The sequence below is a fragment of the Panthera pardus genome, unplaced genomic scaffold, assembly GCF_024362965.1.
Source record: "Panthera pardus isolate Hobbes unplaced genomic scaffold, ASM2436296v1 HiC_scaffold_8, whole genome shotgun sequence".
NCBI classification, from domain to species: domain Eukaryota; kingdom Metazoa; phylum Chordata; class Mammalia; order Carnivora; family Felidae; genus Panthera; species Panthera pardus.
In genome coordinates, this window is record NW_026527013.1 from 82,371,498 (window position 1) to 82,395,342 (window position 23,845).

Here is a 23,845-nt window from a genome sequence, read left to right on the forward strand (position 1 = left end):
TCACTGAGATCCCTGATACAATAACTTTACCCAGATCCTCTAGATGGACCCTGAATATATAGGAACAACAGAAAAGTAATTGTCTCAGAGCATTCCTATCACTTTAACCCACAGTGAAGAATCCTGTTTTCCTGCCTTTAGAAACCCAGGCTTAGTATTAATTGCTGATTTTCCTTATCTCCTTCCTAGAAGTCCTGGGTAAGCATGTTCTACTGTAACAAATCCATTTAGCTCAATGTTGTTCCTTCCTGGAGTGTGACAGTGTCCTTCAAAAGAGTTTTTCTTGGTCATCAGGGAGTAGAAATGTGGCAAAAACATGTGTTTGGTATTTTTTAAAAATTTGCAGAAAAATTAAGAAAAAACAGCATGACTCGTTTTCCTCTAAAAGTCTGTGGAATTTGCTTTCCAAAAATGAAAAGGTCTTCCCTGACATTCATAGCCAACTGAGTTGCAAGACCCAAAATCGAGCAGCTGGTGTTTTAAGGATTGCATATTCCAAAAGTGCACTTTTCCCCTCTCAGCACCATTAGTCATTCTCTTGTGGTTGAACGGTTGAGTTACCCTATAGTTGGTAATAAGCAGACGGTCAGATGGGAGAATGGGAAGAGGAGCCCATCAATGGCTACTGGGAAGTCCAGCCAAACTCATGTTTCCAAGGGCAGAAAGCACCATACAGAAAGTATTTAACTATATGCCTGGATAGAAAGAAACACTTGTTAGCTATATTTTACCCTGTATGCTTTTATTTTGCACCAATTAAAATCTCATAGCCAAGTACTGAGAGTGAATTGGTAATCTAAAGAAACCTCATTTTATTAAGAACTGTAATTAGCTATAACTTGACTGTTCCATCCCAGAACATGAGGCTGGGTTAAAATGGTTTTTTGTTTGCAAAGATTTGGTGGGCTTATAGTAAAGGACCGTTTCATGGTTGTATAACCTGTGCAGTCACACAGGTTCCATGCTCAAAAGGGCCTTGTGTTTAGTTTAACGTCTATTGTCATCATTTTGACATTCTTTTTTTTTTTAAGTTTATTTATTTATTTTGAGAAAGAGAGAGAGAGAGAGAGGATAGGAGAAGGGCAGAGAGCGAGGGAGAAAGACCATTCCAAGCAGGCTCCACGCTGTCAGTGCAGAGCCCGACCTGGGACTCCATCTTACTAACCACGAAATCATGACCTGAGCTGAAATCAAGAGTCCGATGCTTAACTGACTGAGCCACCCAGACACCCCACCATCTTGACAGTCTTAATAATGCTTGAATGAGGACTCCACATTTTCATTTTGCACTGGGCCCTGAAAATTATGTAGTTGATCTTATGTAGATACAACCATATCAGTCCATTGTTTTAATGTCTGCCCTGGAAGATGTAAATGAAAATATGTTATAGCTACCCAGGAAAATTATCACAAAGGTGGGTGGTAGCGGAGGAGCAAAAATAACTCCTTTTTCTTGTGGCTGCATTTCTTATCCCCATACATATCACTAGAAGAAGTAGTCCAGAGAATTTCTGTTAATTATACTGAAGATCCTTAATTCTTCACATTTTGATGCAAGAACCCTAAAGTATTACCTCAGTTCTGTTGTGGAAATTATCTTTATATAATTAGTCACTCATTATTTAGTCATCTACAGAGCAAATGTTCTTTATCTGTCTTTAAATAGACTTTAATAAACACCACCATATTTCAAGGAATTTGTGTTTTTGATATGATTTATTTCCCTCATAATCTGGCAAAATGTCTAGACATTAGAATGACAGGAACCAAACAAACTTCAGAATAGTTATGATCCCCAAATCTATCATTGGCTAAGAGGGTAAGCATGTGTGGGAATGAGGAGCTGAACAGAATGGAAAAAGAGTTCCACTTTTAGATATTTAAACCTTAATTTTCTGTTGAGGTACTTTCCATTTTATGGACTATCTTAAAAGCTCACTTTTTACTTTGCTAATTTCTAGGTAGCTAGGATTTTCTTTTTGATCTGTTTTGGTCTGAAAGTTGCTATAAAAAAATTTGATCCCCTAAGTCAAATACCAACCCTATTCAGCATTTTTGTGTAAGCCCCTTCCTGGCCCCCCAAAACCCTGACAAAGAAACACATTCCACCACTCAGTAAAATCAACAATCCAGGAGTCTCTAGTCAAGGAGTAGACAGGGACCTTCTGTGTGGCTCAACTTGAATAATTTTAGTGAGTAAAACTGGATAGCTTTTAGCAAGTTTTTCTTACAAATAACCAAACAACAACCTGATATAGTAATAATGAAAAAGTTTAGAGAGTTACTAATATTAAAATATGATAAAGGGTTTCATTTCCTGCAAAGCATAAAAACAAGTTGTTTTACTCCTTTATAAAAACGGTCACAGGGTTGAGAGGCAGTATAACACTCTCATCCCAAACAAGCAACTTTCCCTGTCAAAGGGTTAGTCGCTGTCTTTATGACAAATTTAGTTCCTGAATAAGAGGTTCCTTTTATTTACGATTTAATTGTGGAGGCTTTATCAAGTCATTACCAGAAAATGCTGGATTATTCTATAAAATGAGAAAATCATATAAAAATGTCAAAACTCATATCATGATGTAAAAGGGACAAAATAATCAGAATAATTGTCTTCTAATGGTTGGAGATGTCTTACAATTAAAACAATTTAAATAATACATGCACAAATTAAAACAAAATAAAGGACAACCTAAATGCTTATAATGAAAAACCACAGTCTCTTGCCCTAATCCTCCAACACCCTCTCCAGTTCTGTGATCCAAAGGCAAACGTTTAAAATCTTTCAGGTGTTTCTTCTTCACACTTCTAAATTATATTCTTACATGGCTATTTCTTTCTTTTTTTTTTTTTTAATTTTTTTTTAATGTTTATTTATTTTTGAGACAGAGAGAGACAGAGCATGAACGGGGGAGGGGCAGACAGCGAGGGAGACACAGAATCGGAAGCAGGCTCCAGGCTCTGAGCCATCAGCCCAGAGCCCGACGCGGGGCTTGAACTCGCGGACCGCGAGATCGTGACCCGGGCTGAAGTCGGACGCTTAACCGACTGAGCCACCCAGGCGCCCCATTACATGGCTATTTCTTAATTTGTCAACTGGAGTCATATCTATTGACTTCCTATAATGCTAGAGGATTTGGCCTTCTTATCCACTGGCCCACTTCCTCTCCTTATCCACGTACAGTTTTATCATTAGTTTCAGTTAAACCAGTTATCATTGCTGAAAGTCTCACCATGTAACTATTGCTCACCGTAGTGTACTGGGATTTCATTTCTTTTCTTGTACAGTTTGCCTCCCCTCCCACCCTGAATCAAGTTTCTGACTGTGTCATTCCCCCTGCCCCCACTTCTGCAATACCCTTTCTCTTTCCTCATTATCCCCCCCAAAGCTGCTCAAGTCATCTGTTCAGTTGAGCCTGGGGTCGAGGGACCTCCTTCCCATAGGTAGGTAAGTTTGTCTCAAGTTCTGCTGCTCAGTGACACTCGGGGCTTTCCTGTTGTGCTCCAACATGGGATGCACAGTTCCGTAAACCCTGGGACATCTTTTTTGACTCACTCTCTCATTTTGCTAGAAGATATCCTACAGTATCTTCCTAAGTAAACATGCATGGGAGAAAAATAATTTTTCAATATTTAATGTTTGAAAATGTCTTCATTTTTACCTTCTCAATTGATTGGATTCTAACTAAAATTCTAGATTGTTATGAAATTAAAGTTTGAAAAAAATCATTTTTCTTCAGAATTACAGGCATTACTCCACTGTTTTCTGGTATCCAGTGTTGCTACTGAGAAGTCTGAATCCATTAGGATTTTTTGTTTCCTTTATGTGATCTATTTATTTCACCTTTTCCTTTTGGAAATGTTTACGATTGTCCCGGTGATTTTTGGGTTCTAAAGTCCACATGAATGCATCATGCTGTGGTTCTTTTTCAGTCTGGAGACTTGTTTCTTTTAGTTTTGGGGTTGGGAACTTCCATTATAGTCTTTTTTTTTTTGATAACTTCCATTCTGTTCCTTTGGTCTCTCTTTCTGGAACTCTTATTGGCTGGCTATTGGTTTCCCAGATTGATCTGTCAGTTATCACTCCTCTCATACTTTCTCTTTCTTTTTATCTTACTTGTGTGATTTCCTTTACTTTTCTTTTCAATCCTTCTATTGGATTAAAAAAATGTTTTTTAATGTTTATTTTTTGAGAGAGAGAGAGAGAGAGGATGAGTGAGTGAGGGGCAGAGAGAGAGGGAGACACAGAATTCGAAGCAGGCTCCAGGCTCTGAGCTGTCAGCACAGAGCCCGACGCAGAGCTCGATCTCATGAACTGTGACATCATGAGCTGAGCTGAAGTCAGATGCTTAACCAACTGAGCCACCCAGGTGCCCATCAACCATTCTATCAAATTTTTAATTTCAGTTATGATGTTTTCAATTTCTAATAATTCTTTCTTTAATCATAGTATTCTTTTTTTTATAACATTCCACTTTTATTATAAAATAAAAAATCACGAGGTTTTAATATCTATGTATTTAAGTGAGACATTTTTGAAACTTTCTTTTGTGCCCTCAATTATCTCCATTTCTTCTAGTAGTCTTTCATTATTTTTGGTTTGCTTGTTTGTTTTTCCATTTTAAAAATGAGCATTTCATATCTGGAATTCACGGTTGTTGTGTTCCATTCTGTTCCAAGCTTTTTTTTTTTTTTTAAGTTTGTTTATTTATTTTGAGAGAGACAGAGACAGCATGAAAGGAGGGGCACTGAAAGAGAGACACAGAGAATTCCAAGCAGGCTCTGCGCTGCCAGCACAGAGCCCAATGCAGGGCTCAAACTCCTGAAACCACGAGATCATGACCCAAGCTGAAACTGAGAGCAGACACTTAACTGAATGAGCCACTTCGACACCCCTCTATCCCAAGCTTTTTAAGTTTTGAGCTGCTCTGAATTTCTAAAGAAATAATATCTTTGCTGTCTATTTCTGTTTTTCAGTTTCCTCTCTCCTGCAAAATGTGTTGCCACTTTTTTGTCTGTAGAATATCTTCCCCACTCATGTTTGTTGCATTCTTGCTCATTTACTCCCATTTTATTGGTGTCTAAGAAATGGGAGGAGATAAGCATGTTACAATTTTACCACCATTAATTAGAAACTGGAAATATTTTTTGTAAATTTAAACCAGTTGTTGCCATCAGTATTTCAGTATACAGATAGAGATTTGGAATCTATTTGGAAAATAAAAAATGTCAACAATTTATGTGACCAAACTTTAAAAGTCCTGCTGTCTCCTGTATCCCTGACAGATAAAAATACAGAAACAAACAAACAAACAAACAAACAAACAAAAACAACCAAACAAACAAAAGAAACAAACCTGCAACTTTTCTTTTTAAGAGTTCAGAAAATGTCATAAAATTACATTTCGTCAGCCCCAGGTATTGGGTTAAAAGTGTTCCATAAAACCACATTTTTTTTCCTCTGTATTTTTTGACTGCCTTTTGAGACTTCACACCCATTAGTGTACTTGGCTTTCAGTGATTTCTCAGCAGGCCCAGTAGAAATGGTTATAGTTACAAGCAGGTGTTGCTGACAAGTCATGTTTCTCATTTTTACAGATGCAGTGTATTCTATCTCTGCCATCTCCTTTTTCCTTTTATAGCTTCTGAAATTGTGTTTTGTAAAAAGTCACTTGGCTATCTTCACACGGTTTCCCTGTTACAATAGGTAAATGTCAAAAGCAATCAGGTACAGTATCAGCTTTTCATTGTATTCCCCTAAGCCCTCTGGTAGATAATAACTTCTTGCAATATTTTCTTAATGTAAACGGAAACTGATACTAACCCAGGCAAATGATCCCTCCTGAGCCAGCTGTCCTTTTCAATATGTTATCCAGAAGATTACATGAATATTTATTGGGTCTTCAGTTTCCCACAGAAGCCAAAGTTCCACTAACAGGGTATATCATGTTTTAACTGGAAATAATGCAATTTTGCATGACTGGATAAAACTAAATATGAAAAGGCCCTCAAGCAAAGTGCTCCGGAGCTAGAAGATCTTGATCATATATATATTTTGCAAGCAACTTCAGTGTGACCTGTGAGTGGCCAAATAAATCATGCCAGAGTTTCCTTATTTGCAAAGGAACTGTCACTCATAGTCTTTCTTTCTTAGCCTTCTCTTTCTTATCCAAATACTGTAGACCTTAACTTCATTCAGATTTCTGCTTACATGCATTTTCTCTCATCCCTTGCTTTCTAAAGCATAGTGACTGTATGTGTTTTTGGTTTTACCAAGCAGACATATGTCTCCATAATTAATTTCACCTGAGATCATCATCATAAAATGAGTTTTATTACTCTAACATGAGAAATGAGTGAGAAATGAAAAATGGAAGGCTAAAGACCCTGAAAATGTATTTTGTTGTCCACAATGAAATACCAATTACACGCTAGAGGGAAGAGACCAAGAGTGGAAAAACACATCACTGAAGAAGATATAAGGAAAGCACAAAAACACATGAAAAGCCCTGCAACATCATTAGTCCTTAGGGAAGTAATGCAAATGCAAACCGAAATGAGACATCACCAGACACCTACTGGAATGGCTAAAATGGAAACAACAACAACAACGAGAAAGCCTGAAAATAAGCACTCACACAGGACGTAGACCATCTGGAACCCTCATAGAGGGGAATACAAAATGGTACAGCCACTTCGGAAACCACATGAACCAGCAAGCCCACTTTTCCGTGCTTACTCAAATGAAATGAAAACTATTCTCACACAAAAACCTAAGTGAAAAGTTTCATAGCAGTTTTATTCATAATCACCAAACAATAAACAATCTGAATATCTTTCAACAGGGGAATGGATAAACAAACTATGGTACATCTACACAAAGGAATATTTTTTTTCCAGGAACCAATGTGGAGGCATGAAGCAACATGGATGAATATAAACTGTATCATGCTGAGTGGGGGAAGCCAGACTCAAAAAGCTACCTAGGGTATGATTCCATTTATATGGGAAAAGGCAAAACTAGAACAGAAAACAAGTATGTGGTTGCCAGGGCTGGGAGTGGATGGAGGGGTTGACTTCACTGTGGCGGTATATAACTAAACACATTTGCTAAAACCCACAGATTATAGCTAAAAGGGGTAAAATTAACTATATCTGACTAAACCTTAAAAATAGGAGAAAGAGTAGGGTGCTGGGGTGGCTCAGCCAGGTTAAGCATCCGACTCTCAATTCTGGCTCAGGTCATGATCTCACAGTTTATGAGTTCCATCCCCACACAGGGCTCTGTGCTGGCTGCTTGGGATTCTCTCTCTCCCTCTCTCTCCCTGCTTGTGCTCTCTCTCTCTCTCAAAATAAATAAATAAACTTAAAAAAAAATTTAATGTTTATTTATTTGCTTTTTTGATAGAGAGAGCACAAGTGGTGGAAGGACAGAGAAAGAGAGACACCGAATCTGAAGCAGGCTCCAGGCTCTTAGATGTCAGCGCAGAGCCAGATGCGGGGCCCGAACCCATAAACGGAGAGATCATGACCTGAGCCGAAGTCAGACAGTTAACCAACCGAGCCACCCAGGTGCCCCTAAATAAATCAACTTTTTAAAAAATGGGGGAAAGAGTGAAAAAGCAGGGGGGAGGTGAAGAGAAGGTTTTGGATGGAAATGAACAGACGTAAGTAAAAAAGAACTGCTCTCAAATAAGTAGGAGGGAGATAGGAGGTAGCAAGGGGAGATTGGGGGGGTGCTGCCTAGGAAGCCTTCAGAAAGGAAACACTGTCTAGTCTGCATTTTAAATTTTTTTTTTTAACGTTTATTTATTTTTGAGACAGAGAGAGACAGAGCATGAACGGGGAAGGGTCAGAGAGAGGGAGACACAGAATCTGAAACAGGCTCCAGGCTCTGAGCAGTCAGCACAGAGCCCGACGCGGGGCTCGAACCCACAAGCTGTGAGATCATGACCTGAGCCGAAGTCGGACGCTCAACCGACTGAGCCACCCAGGCGCCCCTAGTCTGCATTTTAAAGATGAATCGGACTTTTCCAGGTGGGCATCACAGTCCTAGGTGATGTGACCTGGCAAAGGCATTGGGCTGGTGGATTAGCAGGGTCTGTACTGGGGAATATGGACATGCCAATGAGCACAAACAGTGAGACCCAACAGAGGAAGGAAGGGACAGACTGCGAAAGGACTTATTGGTTATGCTGAGGGTTTGGAATTTATTTTACAGCCACATGAGAAGCCACCAATGGATCAGGAAAGGTAAGTGATATCATCAGACTAGTCATTTTAGACAGAAATGCCATGGTAGCTGTGTGGAGGATGGGTAGGAGGGTGTCAAGAAGGCTAGTGGCAGGGAGGGCACCTACAGGCCACTACAATGCTCCAGTGCATTACTGCAGTGTTTGATGTGCAGTCCAATGTGTGGCTGCTAGCTGCATGGGACTATTTAAATGAATGGAACGGAAAAGGCAATTAAAAATTTAATTCCTGAGCCACACTAACCTTATTTCAAGTGCTCCATAGCCACATGAGGCTGGTGGCTGCAGTACTGTGTAGTGCAGCATAGAACATTGCCATCATCCAAGAAAGTTCCACTGCACAATCTAATCTAGAACCTCAACTAAGGCATTAGCAGTGGTAGGCCAGAGGGCCTGATGTAACTAAGTTTTGCATCTGGAAAGCATTTTTGGGTAACAGCTCACCTTAGTCTCTCAAGAGTGGAAATGCAGTCATGCATAATTTCAGCTAAGACACAAACTTAGGTACCTGGGGGCATGCTTTAAATCTTGTGATCTTATATACTGTTAGTCTTCTGTTGTCCACTTAGCATGAGGGAGCATCAGTATCAGTGGCCAATGTGCTGCTATAGACTGGATATTTGTGTTCTCCTCAAATTTATATGTTGCAACTTAATCCCCGAAGAGATGGTATTTGGAGGTGGGACCTTGGGAAATGATCAAGTCACGAAAATCAAATCCTCATGAATGGTATTAGTACCCTTATAAAAGGGACCCCAGAGAGCTCCTTGCCCCCCTTCTGCCATGTGGGATCACAGGAAGAAGATGACTGCTTATGATCCAGGAAGCTGGTCTTCACCAGATAGTGGATCTGCTGGTATCATGATACTGAACTTCCAGCCTCAAGAACTATGAGAAATAAATTTCTGTTGTTTATAAGCCACCAGTCTATGGTGTTCTGCTATAAAAGCCTGAACAGACTAAGACACTTAGCAACCAGGTTTTATTGTGTTTTAATTTCATCAAGTATCTACAGGAATATGAGCTATTTTTCATCTTGCTGTTCATCTAGCAAGTCTGTAACACATTTGAATGAAGAATTCTAAGTCGGAATATTCTTCTATTTCATGTTATCTCAATTGTTCTGTGTCAGAGAACCATAAGGGCCCATCTTTTAAATGATGTGCTCTTCCTTGATTTCTGAAAGACCCTCCTTTCATGACAAATCCATATATATATATATACATCTTTATGATGAACAGCCTCTTAACAGAAGGTTTTGGGCACTTCACCCCTGAAAGCAGATGGGTTCATTGGTTGCCCAACATCTGGGCATATTTGTGAAACAAACCCTACAGAAATAAGATCTGGAAGAGATAAAACTGAAGAATTAAAATGGCAATAGCAGTCCCCACTATTTAGTAAATTTTCTTTAACACTGTACACCTTCGGAATGCCTAGTGATCATCACCCAGAAGAGGCTGACTAATTAGTCTCTAGAAGTGATTCCAAGCGAAATATTGGCAATAGTTTGGTTGGGAACAAACCCATCTTATAAAGCAAAATGGTAGTGAAATGAACAAATAAAAAAAGTATTTACCAGGATTTGGTGTGACAGAAATTAGTTTGGGTACAGGTACTCCCTGAGCCCTTGGTGAAAGGAGGGGATCAAAAAAAATGCTACTCATCCAAGACCAAATGGGAGAAATATCCCTTCACAACACTCTTTCAACATAGCTGAAAAATGGTGATAAATAACAATACTGTGTTCACTTAACAACATGTTTTAACACAATTGTGTATATGAAACCAGCTTTTCTTATGTGGTTGAGTGTTGGAAAAAAGAAGAAAAATAAAATTACAGAGAATTTAATTCAGTGGGGCCCTGAATAGATTATAAAGAGAAAGTGCCTTCTTCAAAAGTGACCTGCAGCCTTGGAATTCATTTAAACCCCATGGAGAGTGATAGACATTTTGCACTGGTAGAGGGTGATCCTGTCCCTGAGGTCTGGGCTCTCTTCGTAGTTACGATCTACCTGCACTAACAAGGAACTGCAGGATATAAGCCCTGAAGAAACAGCTACTGTTTTGCCAGCTTTTAAGACAACCAAAAAGCTGAAGGTAAGAAGACATCCACACATCCACTTTCTGCTGCTGCCTGGAGAGTCTGGACACAATAATAAAAACTCTCCTGAAAAATGATTTCCTGGAGGGGAAAACTCATGATTTATGAGCTCCATTCAAACGATAAGAAAAATGGCCTGGTATTTACAAAAATGCACTGCGAGCACTCACAGATTCTTTGATAGGTTGCATTGCTCCTCTATTTGAAAATAAATAAGAATGATGGTGTTTCTCTGTGGACTTACTCTTACAATTAAATGATCTTTAAATCTGTTAGTGCTAAGAGAGTGAAATCTTTATAATCGTCTTTCCATTTTAGTTAATAGATGCTTCAATGTTCAGATATCAGAGTACTCAGAATTTGACATAAAATCTTTTTGTGTTTGCTTGTCTGCCTCCTGGTAGGACCTACGCAGCTAGGTTTTAACTTGAGATCAAAAGTAGTCATGCTCAGGATTGAGACAATGAAGTTTGATCAATAGGTCCTATTCATCCTGGTTGTAGCTGGGTAAGATCCTCTAAAGAAGTAATGTGATTGAGAAGCTGTTCACTTGGAACTGAAATGGGTTGTTTGTTAATGACGATTGTGAAATGAATAACTAACCTGAAGGAATACTTTTTCCAAGGCGCTTGGGATGCCATCCAAACCCTCCTGTGTAGGACAATATAATTATCGCTAAGGTGGTGTTCGCACAAATGGATGGCGATTCCAGGAACAGCCAGTGCCAGGAGGAGGTAAATCAGAGAGCATGCTGAGGCTACAGCCTGGTCCTTCAGAGGACAAGGGCTTCACAACCCAGATGCTTGAGACTACAGGGGCTTCCCAGAGACACAGAGGCGGCTCCCTTGAGCCTGATTTCTTAGAGGGCTCTCTTATCTGAGACTTTGCCAGGCTCTGAGCTGGCTGTTGAATCATTTACTCAGGCTGAAAACAACTGATGGGAAACCTGTAGTCTGGGACATTGTTCTAGTTCCACTTTATTATAGTGTAATTTCTCATGCTGGGCAAGGACCAGCTTGCACACAATTTCTCCCCCTAAGTGATCCTCTGCTGCTTTGCCTGTTCTCAGAGATAGGTCTTGCTGCCTTGGAGGGACAGAGTGGCTAGGTTTAGGTGCAGGGAAAGTTAGAGCACATTCCCACTTTTATTTTGATGAGACAGCACTGGATTATTATTGGAGAATCCAATCCAATCCCTCCAACATAAATTACGTGACAAATCCTTGAAACACATGCTACCAGGAACTGTGAGAGATTCAAAGAAATGCCATCATTTCTTGCCCTTAAGGAACTTATAATCTGTTTAGGGAAAGCAAACCATGAACACATGAAAAATACAATGACAATATTAGATAGCTAATCACAGGCATAATAACAGAAAGGAAGTCAAGGAGTAGTGAACAATTAAAGAGTTTACAGGCAAAAATTCCAATTAAGAGTTAGAGAAAACACTTCAAGGAGAAGGGTAAGGGGTCAGGCAGAGTCTTAGTAAGACATTAAGTGTTTTTTGAGCTGCTTATGAGAGATGTTTACTATTTGGGCAGTAGTCTACCTCACAGGGTTACTATGAAATTAAACACAATGTAAGATTTTTAGCATGGTGCCTTGGAGAGAGTTTGATAACATTTATTATTGGTAAAGAGGAGCCGTCATTCCAAGTGGCAGCAGGGCAAAACATGGGCACTGGGATGGAAAAGCAAACGTTGTCTTTCAGGGGTAACTAAGCCAGCTTTGATGGAGTAGAATCACGAAGAGTTGTGGATAAATTGCGGTTGTGTCCATGTCATGTAGGGTCTTGGATGTAAGAACAGTGTGTTGGAACTTTACCTTGTAGATATTTCTATCATGGGTGTTATGATCAGGGCCATGTTATAGGAAGACTGGACTGTCCATCACAAGTGACATCTTTGTTGATGCATCCCTTCCTACCTTAGCCTGACTACCTCCTAAAGTGTTAAGTAAATCACACTAATAAATGAGATCGATTTGAATTAAAACATATGTACATCAGTACAGACTATGAAGACATCTTATCTTTTTTGTATATGTAGATTTTTTATAATATTGTGAAGACATTTGCTTATCTTATGGTCTCATGAGTTCTATTTAGAAGCCAGATATTTGGAGGAAAACTGGCATTTTATGTGGTGTCCCAAATTGCCCCCCTCCACCATATTTCTTCTGTTACAGCAGCACTCATGTTAACGGTGTGGGTGACACCATTACGCCTCCTGAGTGAGCTGTCGTCGGCATCAAGCTCCAGGTGAAAGCACTGTGTCACTGAAGGAACCCAAAGCAGAGGGTTCATTTAAGGATTAGGCGAATGCAGTGTTATATTTTACAATGCTGATTAAGAACTATGAAGGGAAATTTGCCTTGCAAAACAATGAGAAATAGAGGAATGAGGCTCATTTTCTAATTCCCATGTTCAACTGCATGGGTAGGACTTAAGAAACTTTGCAGCAGTGACTCTTAGGGCTGGAACATTGGTTGGTCAACACTTACAGTGATTTAGAGAGGGTCAAGGTCCTAACGTTGGCAAGAGTCCCACAAGGTACCTGTGCTTTTAAGGCGATCCATTGAACATGGGGCGCCTGGGTGGCTCAGTCAGTTCAGCATCTGACTCTTGGTTTCAGCTCTGGTCATGATCTCACGGTTCGAGAGTTCGAGCCCCCACATCGGGCTCTGTGCTGACAGCCCTCTCCCTCTCTCTCTGCCTCTCTCCAGCACTCTCTCTCTCTCTCTCTCTCAAAATAAATAAATGCACTTAAAGGAAAATAAGATGATCAATGAACAGACCTCAATATGGAGGTGTGAAGAAGATCCACTGCTATAACCTAAACCAATAAAATATAAGACAAGGCACTTATCAGTTACTGATATTTAGAGACTTCATTTAGGGCAAGGCTTTGTAACCAAAGGGTATTACAAGAAGTGTGCCACATTACTCTCGAGGATAGTAGGGTAAACTGTGGGGTAGAGCTGCCTGGGGGCCTCCAGCAGCCTATGACCCAGCAATAGCACTGCTAGGAATTCACCCAAGGGACACAGTAGTGCTGATGCATAGGGGCACTTGTACCCCAATGTTTATAGCAGCACTTTCAACAATAGCCAAATTATGGAAAGAGCCTAAATGTCCATCCACTGATGAATGGATAAAGAAATTGTGGTTTATGTACACAATGGAATACTATGTGGCAATGAGAAAGAACGAAATATGGCCCTTTGTAGCAACATGGATGGAACTGGAGAGTGTTATGCTAAGTGAAATAAGCCATACAGAGAAATACAGATACCAAATGTTTTCACTCTTATGTGGATCCTGAGAAACTTAACAGAAGACCATGGGGGAGGAGAAGGAAAAAAAAAGTTAGAGAAGGAGGGAGCCAAACCATAAGAGACTCTTGAAAATTGAGAACAATCTGAGGGTTGATGGGGGTGGGAGGGAGTGGAGGGTGGGTGATGGGTATTGAGGAGGGCACCTGTTGGGATGAGCGCTGGGTGTTGTACGGAAACCAATTTGACAATAAATTTCATATTAAAAAAAATAAATAAAATGATAGCCTGTGCCAATGAAAAATACGATCCAGGCCTCAGTTTTACCCAAGGCTTTTTACACAAGAGCTTTCTGCACAGAGCCTGACTCGGGGCTCCGGCCCACAAAACCATGAGATCATGACCTGAGCTGAAGTCGGACGCTTAACCGACTGAGCCACCCAGGCGCCCTGGCTTTTGGTTTTAATTTGTACTTCCCTAAGTTCAAATGACTATTCAGTGGCTGCATGGTCTGTGGGATGAGTTTTGGTGGGAAAAATCCCAAACCGTTTCACTGCTTTGTTCACTTTTATTTCACCGTTTTTAGGTGGCCCCACCCCCACCCCCAAAGAAAACAGAGTCCCTGCTGTTAGGACAATACCAATGAAGGCAGGAAGGGCCATGATGACCGTGCCCCTACTGTGACTGCTTGGATTGTTGCTGTGGCTGCTGTCCTGAATATGTTCTCCCTCTCAGCTTGTCATCGGCCTGCATCTAAATTCATAAATTCTCTCAACAAGCTGCCCACCTCTCTCACTGATGTGGAAGCTGCCTGTGTACGTCTACCCCATAAATGCCAACATAACTTTCCTGAACAGCAGGAGACTGAGGGTTTACTTTGATTTTATCATTTGTGCCAAAGCCCTTCTTGGGAACCTCTGGTAGGAAAGCAGGTTTGGGGAAAGTAGCAGGAAGCATGTACAAAGACAGGTGATAGCTCTTCAGTGAAACCTGGATGTCAGGGCTCAGCCTTGGGCTGGGAAGCCCCAACCTGTCAACCCCAGTGCAGATGACCACAGGGGTATCTTCACAGAGCAAGCACTTGCTCCGCTTGGAGTCAGACAGTGACCTGAGTCTCCTGTATCCTGTGCACACAGACCTCAGTGAGAGTCACAACAGAGCTAGACAAAGGCAGGAAATGCCTTGAACTTCCCAAATATACCAAAGTCTCCAGTTTTTGAGAAGTTTCTAACATGGTTTCCAATATTCCATGTTTATCAATAACATGGCAACAAACATCTTTGTATACAAATATTTGTTAGAATCTTTTAAAGAATTTAAAATTCAATTGCCTGTTACAGATTACTGTCCCAGGCTCTGGTCTGCAAACCATTTTGTTTTCTTGGTTCCAATTTTAGGGTCTGAAAAAAAAGTACTTAATATTTTGGACAATGGGACAAGATGCTCAGGAAATTTGCTTATTCCCGCTTTAAATCAGGAAGGATATTGCTGGACCTCAGATAGAGGCTTCTAGGTTCTATCTCCTTCCAAGCAATGTTTGGCCTCCTGGGTCACTGGCTTTGGAAGGAAATGGCATTCCTTAATTACATTAACTAATATAAAGGAAATTTCTTCTTAAATTTTGGGGAACAATATTTTGGAAAAAAGAAATGTGGGCCAGACTAAAGGCCAGGGAATAAATAATCCAGGAACCCTACTTCCCAAGTTCTCAACTGGTTGAACATCCAGCATCCAGAAAGTAACTCTTTTTTCCACCTTCAGGGTGGTGAAATTTACATTTGTTTTCTCCATCTCTCCTGTCTTCTCTGATAAATTCAATAGAGACATCATATTTGTAGGAGATTGTAAAAGGCACAGCTTCGGGCCTGAATTTTGTTGTTTCCCATGACGTTTCTAGTTTATTGGCTAGAGAATTCTGGGGACATTTCCAGCCTGAAGCCTCAGCAAAAAAAGGGCATACTCAGCTGGATTGGTGTGGCTTCCGCTGCTTTAATCCCAACCCCCAACCCCCAACCCAGGCTGCAGGGTGGCTGGGGGAGAAGACTGTGCTCCCAGAAGGTCAGCACGTGGGGATGAGGAGCTGGACCTCAGAGCTGTTCATTGGCTGCTCATATCTAGCTGTTCTGGGAGAGTGGGGGTGCTGACTCATGTCTGATGGAACAGACAGCCCATGTGAGTTCTGAGCAGCTAATGGAATGGAAAGATGACAGAGGTCTAGACAGCAACAGTGACATACTTAGTGCTTATTCTGAGCCAGGGCTGGTCTGAGCACTTCCATGTACTAATTCATTTAACATTCAGAGCAGCCCATCAGCATGGGGACTAACATTATCTTCTCTTTACTGCCAAGGAAACTGTGGCCCAAAGGGTCATGTAACTTCCTCAAGGTCACACAGGTGGGCATTGATGAAGCCAGGTTTTGAATCCAGGCATATACTTTAGGTGGTTCACCTCTCAACGGCATAACAAAACAGCACTCTGTCTGCCAATGAAAAAGGCTCACGAGCCATGAGAAAAACCATGATCATGTTCCTGGTCCTTGGGCTCAGGTAAGACACGAAGAGAGAAGTGACCCAAGCCCCATGATTGATTGTGACTCTTGAGTACCTGATCGTATCATGCTCTCCAGACTCATAGAGCCAAGGACCCTTGATATTCTGACAATGATATGTGACATGAGGGTGGCTCTTTACTATTCATGAGGCATTTAGCATTTCTGTTCAAAATTAGACCTCAAAATTGTAACAGAAGTTAAGTATGAAGCAGCATTAGGTCCAGAAAGCTTTCAGGTGCATGCTGCAAATTATATATTGTAAACGCTGCAGGCCATCAGTGTAATAACTGCTCTTCCCACAGAACATGGGGGCAACTTGCATTTCAAACTCTTTAATTGAAAGAAATAAATATGTGAGAAAAGAAGCCAGGAAGCATTATGAATATATTTCCACTCTCTAGGGTGATATAAAATAATATACCATTTTGAAAATGGTTAGAATTATTCTTTTGAGGTCAGTCTAATGTCACTTGGTAGGAGGAAAAATTCACATTAATTTTAAGCACTTGTACCTGTTGTTTTCCAAATCTACCTATGCATGGGTTTATTTGCAATAGAAAAAGCATTTGTGGTTTCTCTATGTAATGAGTGCATGTGTGTGCACACGCACATGCACACACACACACACACACACACACACTTCCCTCTACATTTAGCAATAATGCTGTCACACTTCGAATAAAGCTGAGACCTTAAATACATGTTTAACACTTTAACTGTGGTGGTACACTTTTTATTTTTATTCCAGTCCTCTAGGTTTCCTTCCCCAGTAAACAATCTGACTGACTGGAATAGCTACAAAAGCTCTCTGTGAACATTTTCCCCAAGTATAAATTATTAGAACGCTGTTTATATAATTCACGAAAATCTTTAGTCTTATGTCCTTTTAATCTTGGTGAATCTATTGTACTGACAGTATCCTGTTTTACTCTCTGCTTAAAGATTGGATTTATTTCTTCATCTTGTCATGAAGGGAAAGAGAAATAAAATTGCACTTTCAAATGTATATAATTTAGCTTCTGCAACATATTCGCTGAGGTTCAACACTTTTATAGTTTTCACTCCTGAATTTGTCAAAGGTAATTGTTTCTATTCAGTCCTGGTGGTGTTTTGATAACATTAACTTTATCATATAAAGTTCTTATCCATTCTCGGGGTGCATGGGGGGCTCAGTCGGTTAAGGGTCCAACTTAGGCTCAGGTCACCATCTTGCAGTCCATGAGTTCGAGCTCCACGTCAGACTCTGTGCTGACAGCTCGGAGCCTGGAGCCTGCTTTGAATTCTGTGTCTCCCTCTATTTCTGCCCCTCCTTTACTTGTGCTCTCTCTTTCTCTCTCTCAAAAATAAGTAAACATTAAAAAAAAGAAAGTTCTTATTCATTCTCAATGATTTAATTTTTTGAGTATTGTTTGACAACTCCCCCTCCCCCATGTGCTGGAAACAACCACAGTTTGTAAGAATTTTAAGACTGCAACATGATTCAATTATTTTTTGTCTAAATGCTCTTGGTTTTGGTATTTCTATGTATAATATTTTGGACTAAATCACTTCAATATGAAAAAGAAGCAAATTTTCCTATTGTTTCTTCTGTCCTATCACCTGCCAGTGGCCGAGTGACTTCTGGAATGTGTTGCTAAAAGGAAAACCACCAAGAAGACTGAGAATCTATAAGATGACTGATTGCAAGAGAAATACAACCTCTGACTGTCACCTGTTGTACAGACCCACAGATTTGGAGGAACCCCAGGTGAAGTCACGTACAACTCCCTTTTCCACTGCTACTACCCTAGGAGAAGGTTCCAGTATCTCTGCACCCACAGGGCTGTTTACATGACCTTCTAACTGTGTCTCATGCTTTCACTCTTGCTCTCTTCCCCTGATTTCATTTTGCACAAAAGCAGACTTAAAAAATATAAATCGGATTCCTGTCCATTGCTTAACCCCCTCCAGGGTTCCCATGACTTGGGTTACAATCCAGACTTCTTCCCATGGGCGTGTGAAGCCCTGTGCAGCCTGGCTCCTGTCTTGGTCTCATGCCGTGCTCCCCTGTCCACTCCATCACAGCCACACTGGACTTCTACAGAGTTCTGGAATGCTGAACTCCTTCTAACCTCAAGGCTCCCTCCTGGACTGCTTTCCTCACAGATCTTTTGCATATCTAATTTCATCCTATCAAACAGGAGGCAGCTCCCTTCCCCTCACACCAACATCCCACACCACTTGGTTTGACTTTCTTCCCAGTTTAAAATGAATGAATGAGGGTTTTTATGGGAGTTGTGGGGTCAGGGGAACATCAGGTATGATCTTGTATTCTTCCTGAGCCAAAGGTTCAGCAATGTTTGGCTAATCATGTGTTAAGATGCCTTATTTGTGCTCACAGCCCGTAACTTTCCCACTGCACAAGACGCCTATGACAGTCCTCTGATCTGCACGTCCAGTATCCCCACCACCAGAACAAACAAACACAACACCCTCTGTACAAAGGCAAGTGAAGCCATCACTCACTGATAGTGGATCCGGACTCAGGTCTGTTCAGGGAGCTGATGATGACAAAGCCAAAGCCTTCGTTCTCTTTGCGGTGAATGACCACATCACTGGTCTGCAGGCTGTGGGAGGCGAAGCCTTCAGGCGGAGAGGCATTTCCACTGGGGGCGGCATGGTTGCTGTTGGTGTAGGCTGCGTAGTCACTGCGTGGAGAGCTGTGGTGGGTTGATACGGAGCCTGGACTTCTCCCGTTCTCTGGGCAGGGCTCCCCTGCAATACACATTGTACCCAAGTACTCGGTTATTTCACAAGGGTCTTGGAGAGTGCCTCTGCTATACTAGGTACAGTTCTAGACATTAGCATTGTTACAAGACTGGTTGGTTGATTGCCTTCTAGCCCCAAGAGTGCAGGGCATGTGAAGGGCTACAAACTTAGCTACAAACCTAGCTGTGGAGCACCCAGTCTAAGCCCCATTCCACCCTTGACAGCAAACACAGCTAACCCCCTCACTGGCTTCCTTTGTGCTGCTTGTAGTTTATATCTTCCTCTTGTTAAATCTGCAACCCTCCAAGACAATGCCTGGTTTTATATATTAAGGTTCTTAGTTGCATAATAATAACTGATCAAAGAAGATTATACAACAAGTGGACAGTATTTTAAACTGAAGTATGCATAAGAATTACTTAAAGAACTTGTAACAACTGTGCATCTTCAGGGTCCACCTGTGGAAAGTGTTTTCAGTAAATTTAGGAAGATTGGGTACAGGAATCCAGATGAGGCTTCCAAGCCACCATTGAGTAAAGCTGCTGTAGGATATGGTAAGTGGGGCTTACAGCCCAGGATGTCCATGTAAAGGAACCCATCATAATTTTACTAAAGAGCCACGGTTTTATTTAATTTTGTGATACTCTGTTAGCCTGTAAGTGTTAATTCACTCCGTGCAGGTGGGAAACATCCTTCTTAAAGGGTCCTTCCCATACTTCACTTGCTCTAGGATCAATGTAACGATGATGTTAGGATGAGGGACAATGAATTTTGAATTTCTCAGGGAGGTGCTGGCGACGTTGTTCATTTATATTCTGTAGATACACTATTATCAGGCAGATAAACCAAACCAATATTTCCATGAGAAAACAAGCTTATTTACAGGGAGAAATGATGGAAAGTTGGAAGCCAAGAGAACCTACTTTTTAAAAATGAAAGTTCATCTGTCATCCAGAAAGAATTTTGTCATTTTAATTTAAGACCTAGGATTTGGTATTCTGACGAAAACAACCGAAGAAGGTACTTAGAATTTTGTAATTAGAAATAGGATGGTTTCATCCCCATCTTACAATTTGATTAGTGTGCTCAAAAGATGTTTACAGAACAGAGAAATAGTAAGAAGGAAAGTAATCACAATTAATGATTCCTTTTTGGATCTCTAGATATGGTTTCCGTCTTAGGACTCTGGTAGGTGTCTCATATGGCAAGTTAAAAATAATAAGCAAAAGTTCCAGTGAAGGCTTTTAACTTCATAAGCTGTGATTCCATTCTGAAAAGAAAAATAATTTCATTTCAAAAATCAAAATCACTTCAAAAATCAGGGAGAAGGAACACAGACTCTAAGAGATTTTTCGTTATACTGTAAAGAAAAAGGAGCTGCCTTTTTCATATACTCAGATTAAAAACAGCCTTACAAAAATGCATTCATTTCTTGTTTGTATTTGCAGAATGATTAAGACCTAGGCTGCTGCTTATTACCATTTGATATATTTGAATTTTTCTGTAAGATTTAATTAATCAGGTTTTAATTAAAGAAAACAAATGGATACTTTACATCTGGAAGAAATGTACTGAGGTGATAAAAGAACGAAATGTCAACATCAAAGTCTTTCCCTCTTTTCTACCAGAATTTAAAAGTGCCTGTAAGATGTACCCTCCCCACCAGAAAATATCATCCAAAGACAAGCTGTTATTGTCTTGGTAAAGCACATGTCCTTTATCAGTCCTTGTGCAAGTTGGAAATAAAGTGATTAGAGATAGTCAGGAAGAAGAAAAACAATTATTAGGCTGCAACATTAAATTGAAAATCTCCTCGAGTTATTGGACCAAATCAGTAACTAAATGTCATAGGCAGTGACAAAAGAGATCTCATTTTCTGGCTGTCATATTTTTAGGGGGTTGAGGGCTGTACTTGTCAGGAGAGCAGCAACGAAGGAAAATGATCTGTCTTTGTAGTAAGTGGCTGGGAGTGGCTCTGCCATAGGGTCTAGAAGAACATTATGCACTAAGTCAGCATGACGGTCCCTGAGTAAGCGAAAGGGCCAATCCATTAATAGAATACGGTTCTATTGCTTTTGGACTTCTCTTTCAAACTCTAAAACAAAGTTCTTTGTCTTTAACAACATGAGCACATTTAAAGCCAGGGAGTTAAGAAGATTTCCAATGGTAGATTTTGAAGGATAGAATTGATTCTGTGTTATTTTTCTACTCAGCTGGTTCTAGATCCAAATGAGACTGTCTTCTTGCCAACAATCCTTTCTGGTATAGGGCATGGATAGCATTGTTTTAGAATAATACAGTGAATGTCACAAAGTGACCAAATACCATGTGCATTTTTTTTTGAATTCACTCACTTCCAGCATCTCTGACTCATCCTTCTGGCCCCCACACAAATGGGTATACAGAATTCAGTCAATTAGTATCTACTCAAGCCAAATAATTAATTTTTAGCTTGAGCTTTGGTCATACTGGAAATCATCACTGAGCTGACTGGAAGAGGTCCCCATTTGGGAAGGCAGCAATTGTTGGCAACGTCTTCCAGGTGAGGCAGTTTCCATGAGAACAGTCAACTGCTGGCCAGGGACTGCTCCTGGCCCCCAGACCCATCTGTTATTTGGGTTCAGTGCTGGTCTATCCTTTGCTTAGTAATTGTTAAAACTGGTTGCCAATGTTTTCAAAACGAGAGATTTTTACAGAAATACAGATTTCTGGTTTCTCTTGAAATATCTAATAATTATCAGCTAGCGCTGGGTAGTGGTGGCTGCCTTCACAGGGTCTGCATTTGCAAGTCGCCCCAGTGCCAACCACCTCCCCCGTACCCCCCAGTGTCTCCTGCAGATTCCTGAGTTACTCATTTACTCGTAGAGTGAGGAGTATGCAGAGCCAAGGGACTTGTTCAACTGGAGCCCTTGTTTCCCTTCCAGATCACACTCTGGGTACCAGGACTCTAGGGTTCTGTAACCAATTGACCTTGTCTGATTCCAGAATGTGCCTGGGCCTCTTCTCAGGACCTCAGAAGGATGGCAGCACTGTACACGTTTTGTCTTGTCTTGTCTTGTCTTGTCTTGAAATGTGGCTGAGGCATGGGGTATGCTTGCACAGGCTGGAGTGTCCCCATGTATGTGTACCCTATGGGGCCTGCTGGAGCAGGGGGGCTGTGCCCTGTCAATGCTAGGGGCGGGCCTGCCTGCAGACATTTCAGTTTGTGCACTCCTCCTCTATACTCTTCAAAGCAGACAACTTATTTAAACGGTGACATGCTCATAGACAAAGAAGAAGCAAATGCATTTAGAATTCACAAAAAGTGTAGTAACCATGACCGGGGAATCCATTGGCATCCTAAACAATGGCTAAACTTTTCACCCAGCTTCCAAGGAAACCTTCCTTTTCTCGGCATTAAGCCAAACATTAGACTTTGCCTTGGATGTTACAGAAAAGAGACTGATGGATAGCTTTAAGACGGACTCTAACATGTTTTGATTAAGTCATAAAACGTTCTTTCACATCAATTCTAGAGTGACACATTAGGAAATTCCTCAGAGACACCCTTCTCTCAGACGAATAATGTGTATTCAAAATAATTTGTCATTAGGTTGAACGTCTCAAAGCGGAGCTACTAAACATATAAATATTTGTACTTCCAGTGTAATAAAGCCACTCTTCCACTATCCTTGGGAAAAAACACAACAGCTAAACACCGGAGCTGGTGGCATAGACAAGATATCTTTCAAAACTAGTTTAAAGTGCAAGATCTGTGGTATAATTATATGGTAAATAAAACTGGATGCATTACTGGATGTTTCTTCATTTACTCCACAATTTCTCCTTTTTGAGGATCTAGCTCATTGAAAACTCTGCCTTTCTATCTTTCGTGTGTACACTTTAAATATATTTTAATATGTGCTGCAGGTTTTTTGTGTTACTTTAATTTCTGGCCAATGTCATTAACCAGTTGGTATCTCTCCAAATAGATGTGGTTTTCTCTTGAGCATGAACTTGGAGCCAGTGCCTGGCATCTTCTGAGGAGGGGCAGGACATTTGTATAAGCCGAGGCAAGCATAACGCTAAAGGCTTTAACCCTTATGACCTCTCTTCTTCCCAGCCCCTGATACCTCCACTCTCTTTAGGCAGGAAGGGAAAAATCCGCCCCTCTTCTCATTCACTCATCTGTCTCTTCACAAGCTGATTGCTCACTTCCCTTCAGCTCTGAACCATCTTCTCGAAAGCCAGGCTTGCACCTCCCACTGCTTTTGCTTAGGAAAGCATAATAATAATGATAACAGCCCTTGAAAAGGCATCTCCACTGTCATATCCATTTGTAGCTGTCCCTTCTTGCTGTTGGAGAAACAACAGCTCTGAGGAAAGGCTGTCTTCCTCTGCTTTTAAAAAATCTGTTCCAACCTATTTCTAGGCGTTTACTTTACTATCAGAGTATCCTTTCCTGAACTTAATCATTTTCAATACTGATGAAGCTTTCAAGGAAGAGTGAGCCAAATTAACTTGCAAACTCTCCTGGTGTGAATGAGCAGTCTGCAGCAGAGCATTTTCAAAAATTAAATGCACTTGAAATGCACTCGAAAGCCTAATGAGTAGAGTTGGTAAGAACTGCAGCAAGGAGCATCTTCACAAAAGTCACATGATCTGCAAATTGCAAGAATACATTTTTGCAGCATTTGGCATACACTCCAATAGCTTGGGTTGATTAGAACAAAATTTAATTTGCCATAATCAGTTGGTGGCAAGGGGAGCATGAAATTATGTTGGTGCATCAGTTTTGCACTTTGCAGTATATTTCCTTGTAAATCAGGTATCTTTTAAATTTATCTTTGGGTCACAGAACATATAGCTCAGCAAACTTTTTATTAAAAATCACTCTTAGTGAGAGAGACAGTTAAATGTTAACCAAGCAAAC

General features: G+C 40.7%; 1 protein-coding gene across 12 annotated transcripts in view; it reads right to left on the reverse strand.

The window, feature by feature from the left end:
• The window catches only part of MAGI2 (membrane associated guanylate kinase, WW and PDZ domain containing 2), a 1,325,358-nt gene that overhangs the window by 130,229 nt on the left and 1,171,284 nt on the right, over positions 1-23,845 (reverse strand). For all 12 annotated transcript variants that reach the window (XM_053897620.1, XM_053897618.1, XM_053897619.1 and 9 more), the window contains one exon: positions 18,691-18,939. In XM_053897620.1, the coding sequence (XP_053753595.1) occupies positions 18,691-18,939 (249 nt within the window). The remainder of the gene's footprint in view (positions 1-18,690; positions 18,940-23,845) is intronic.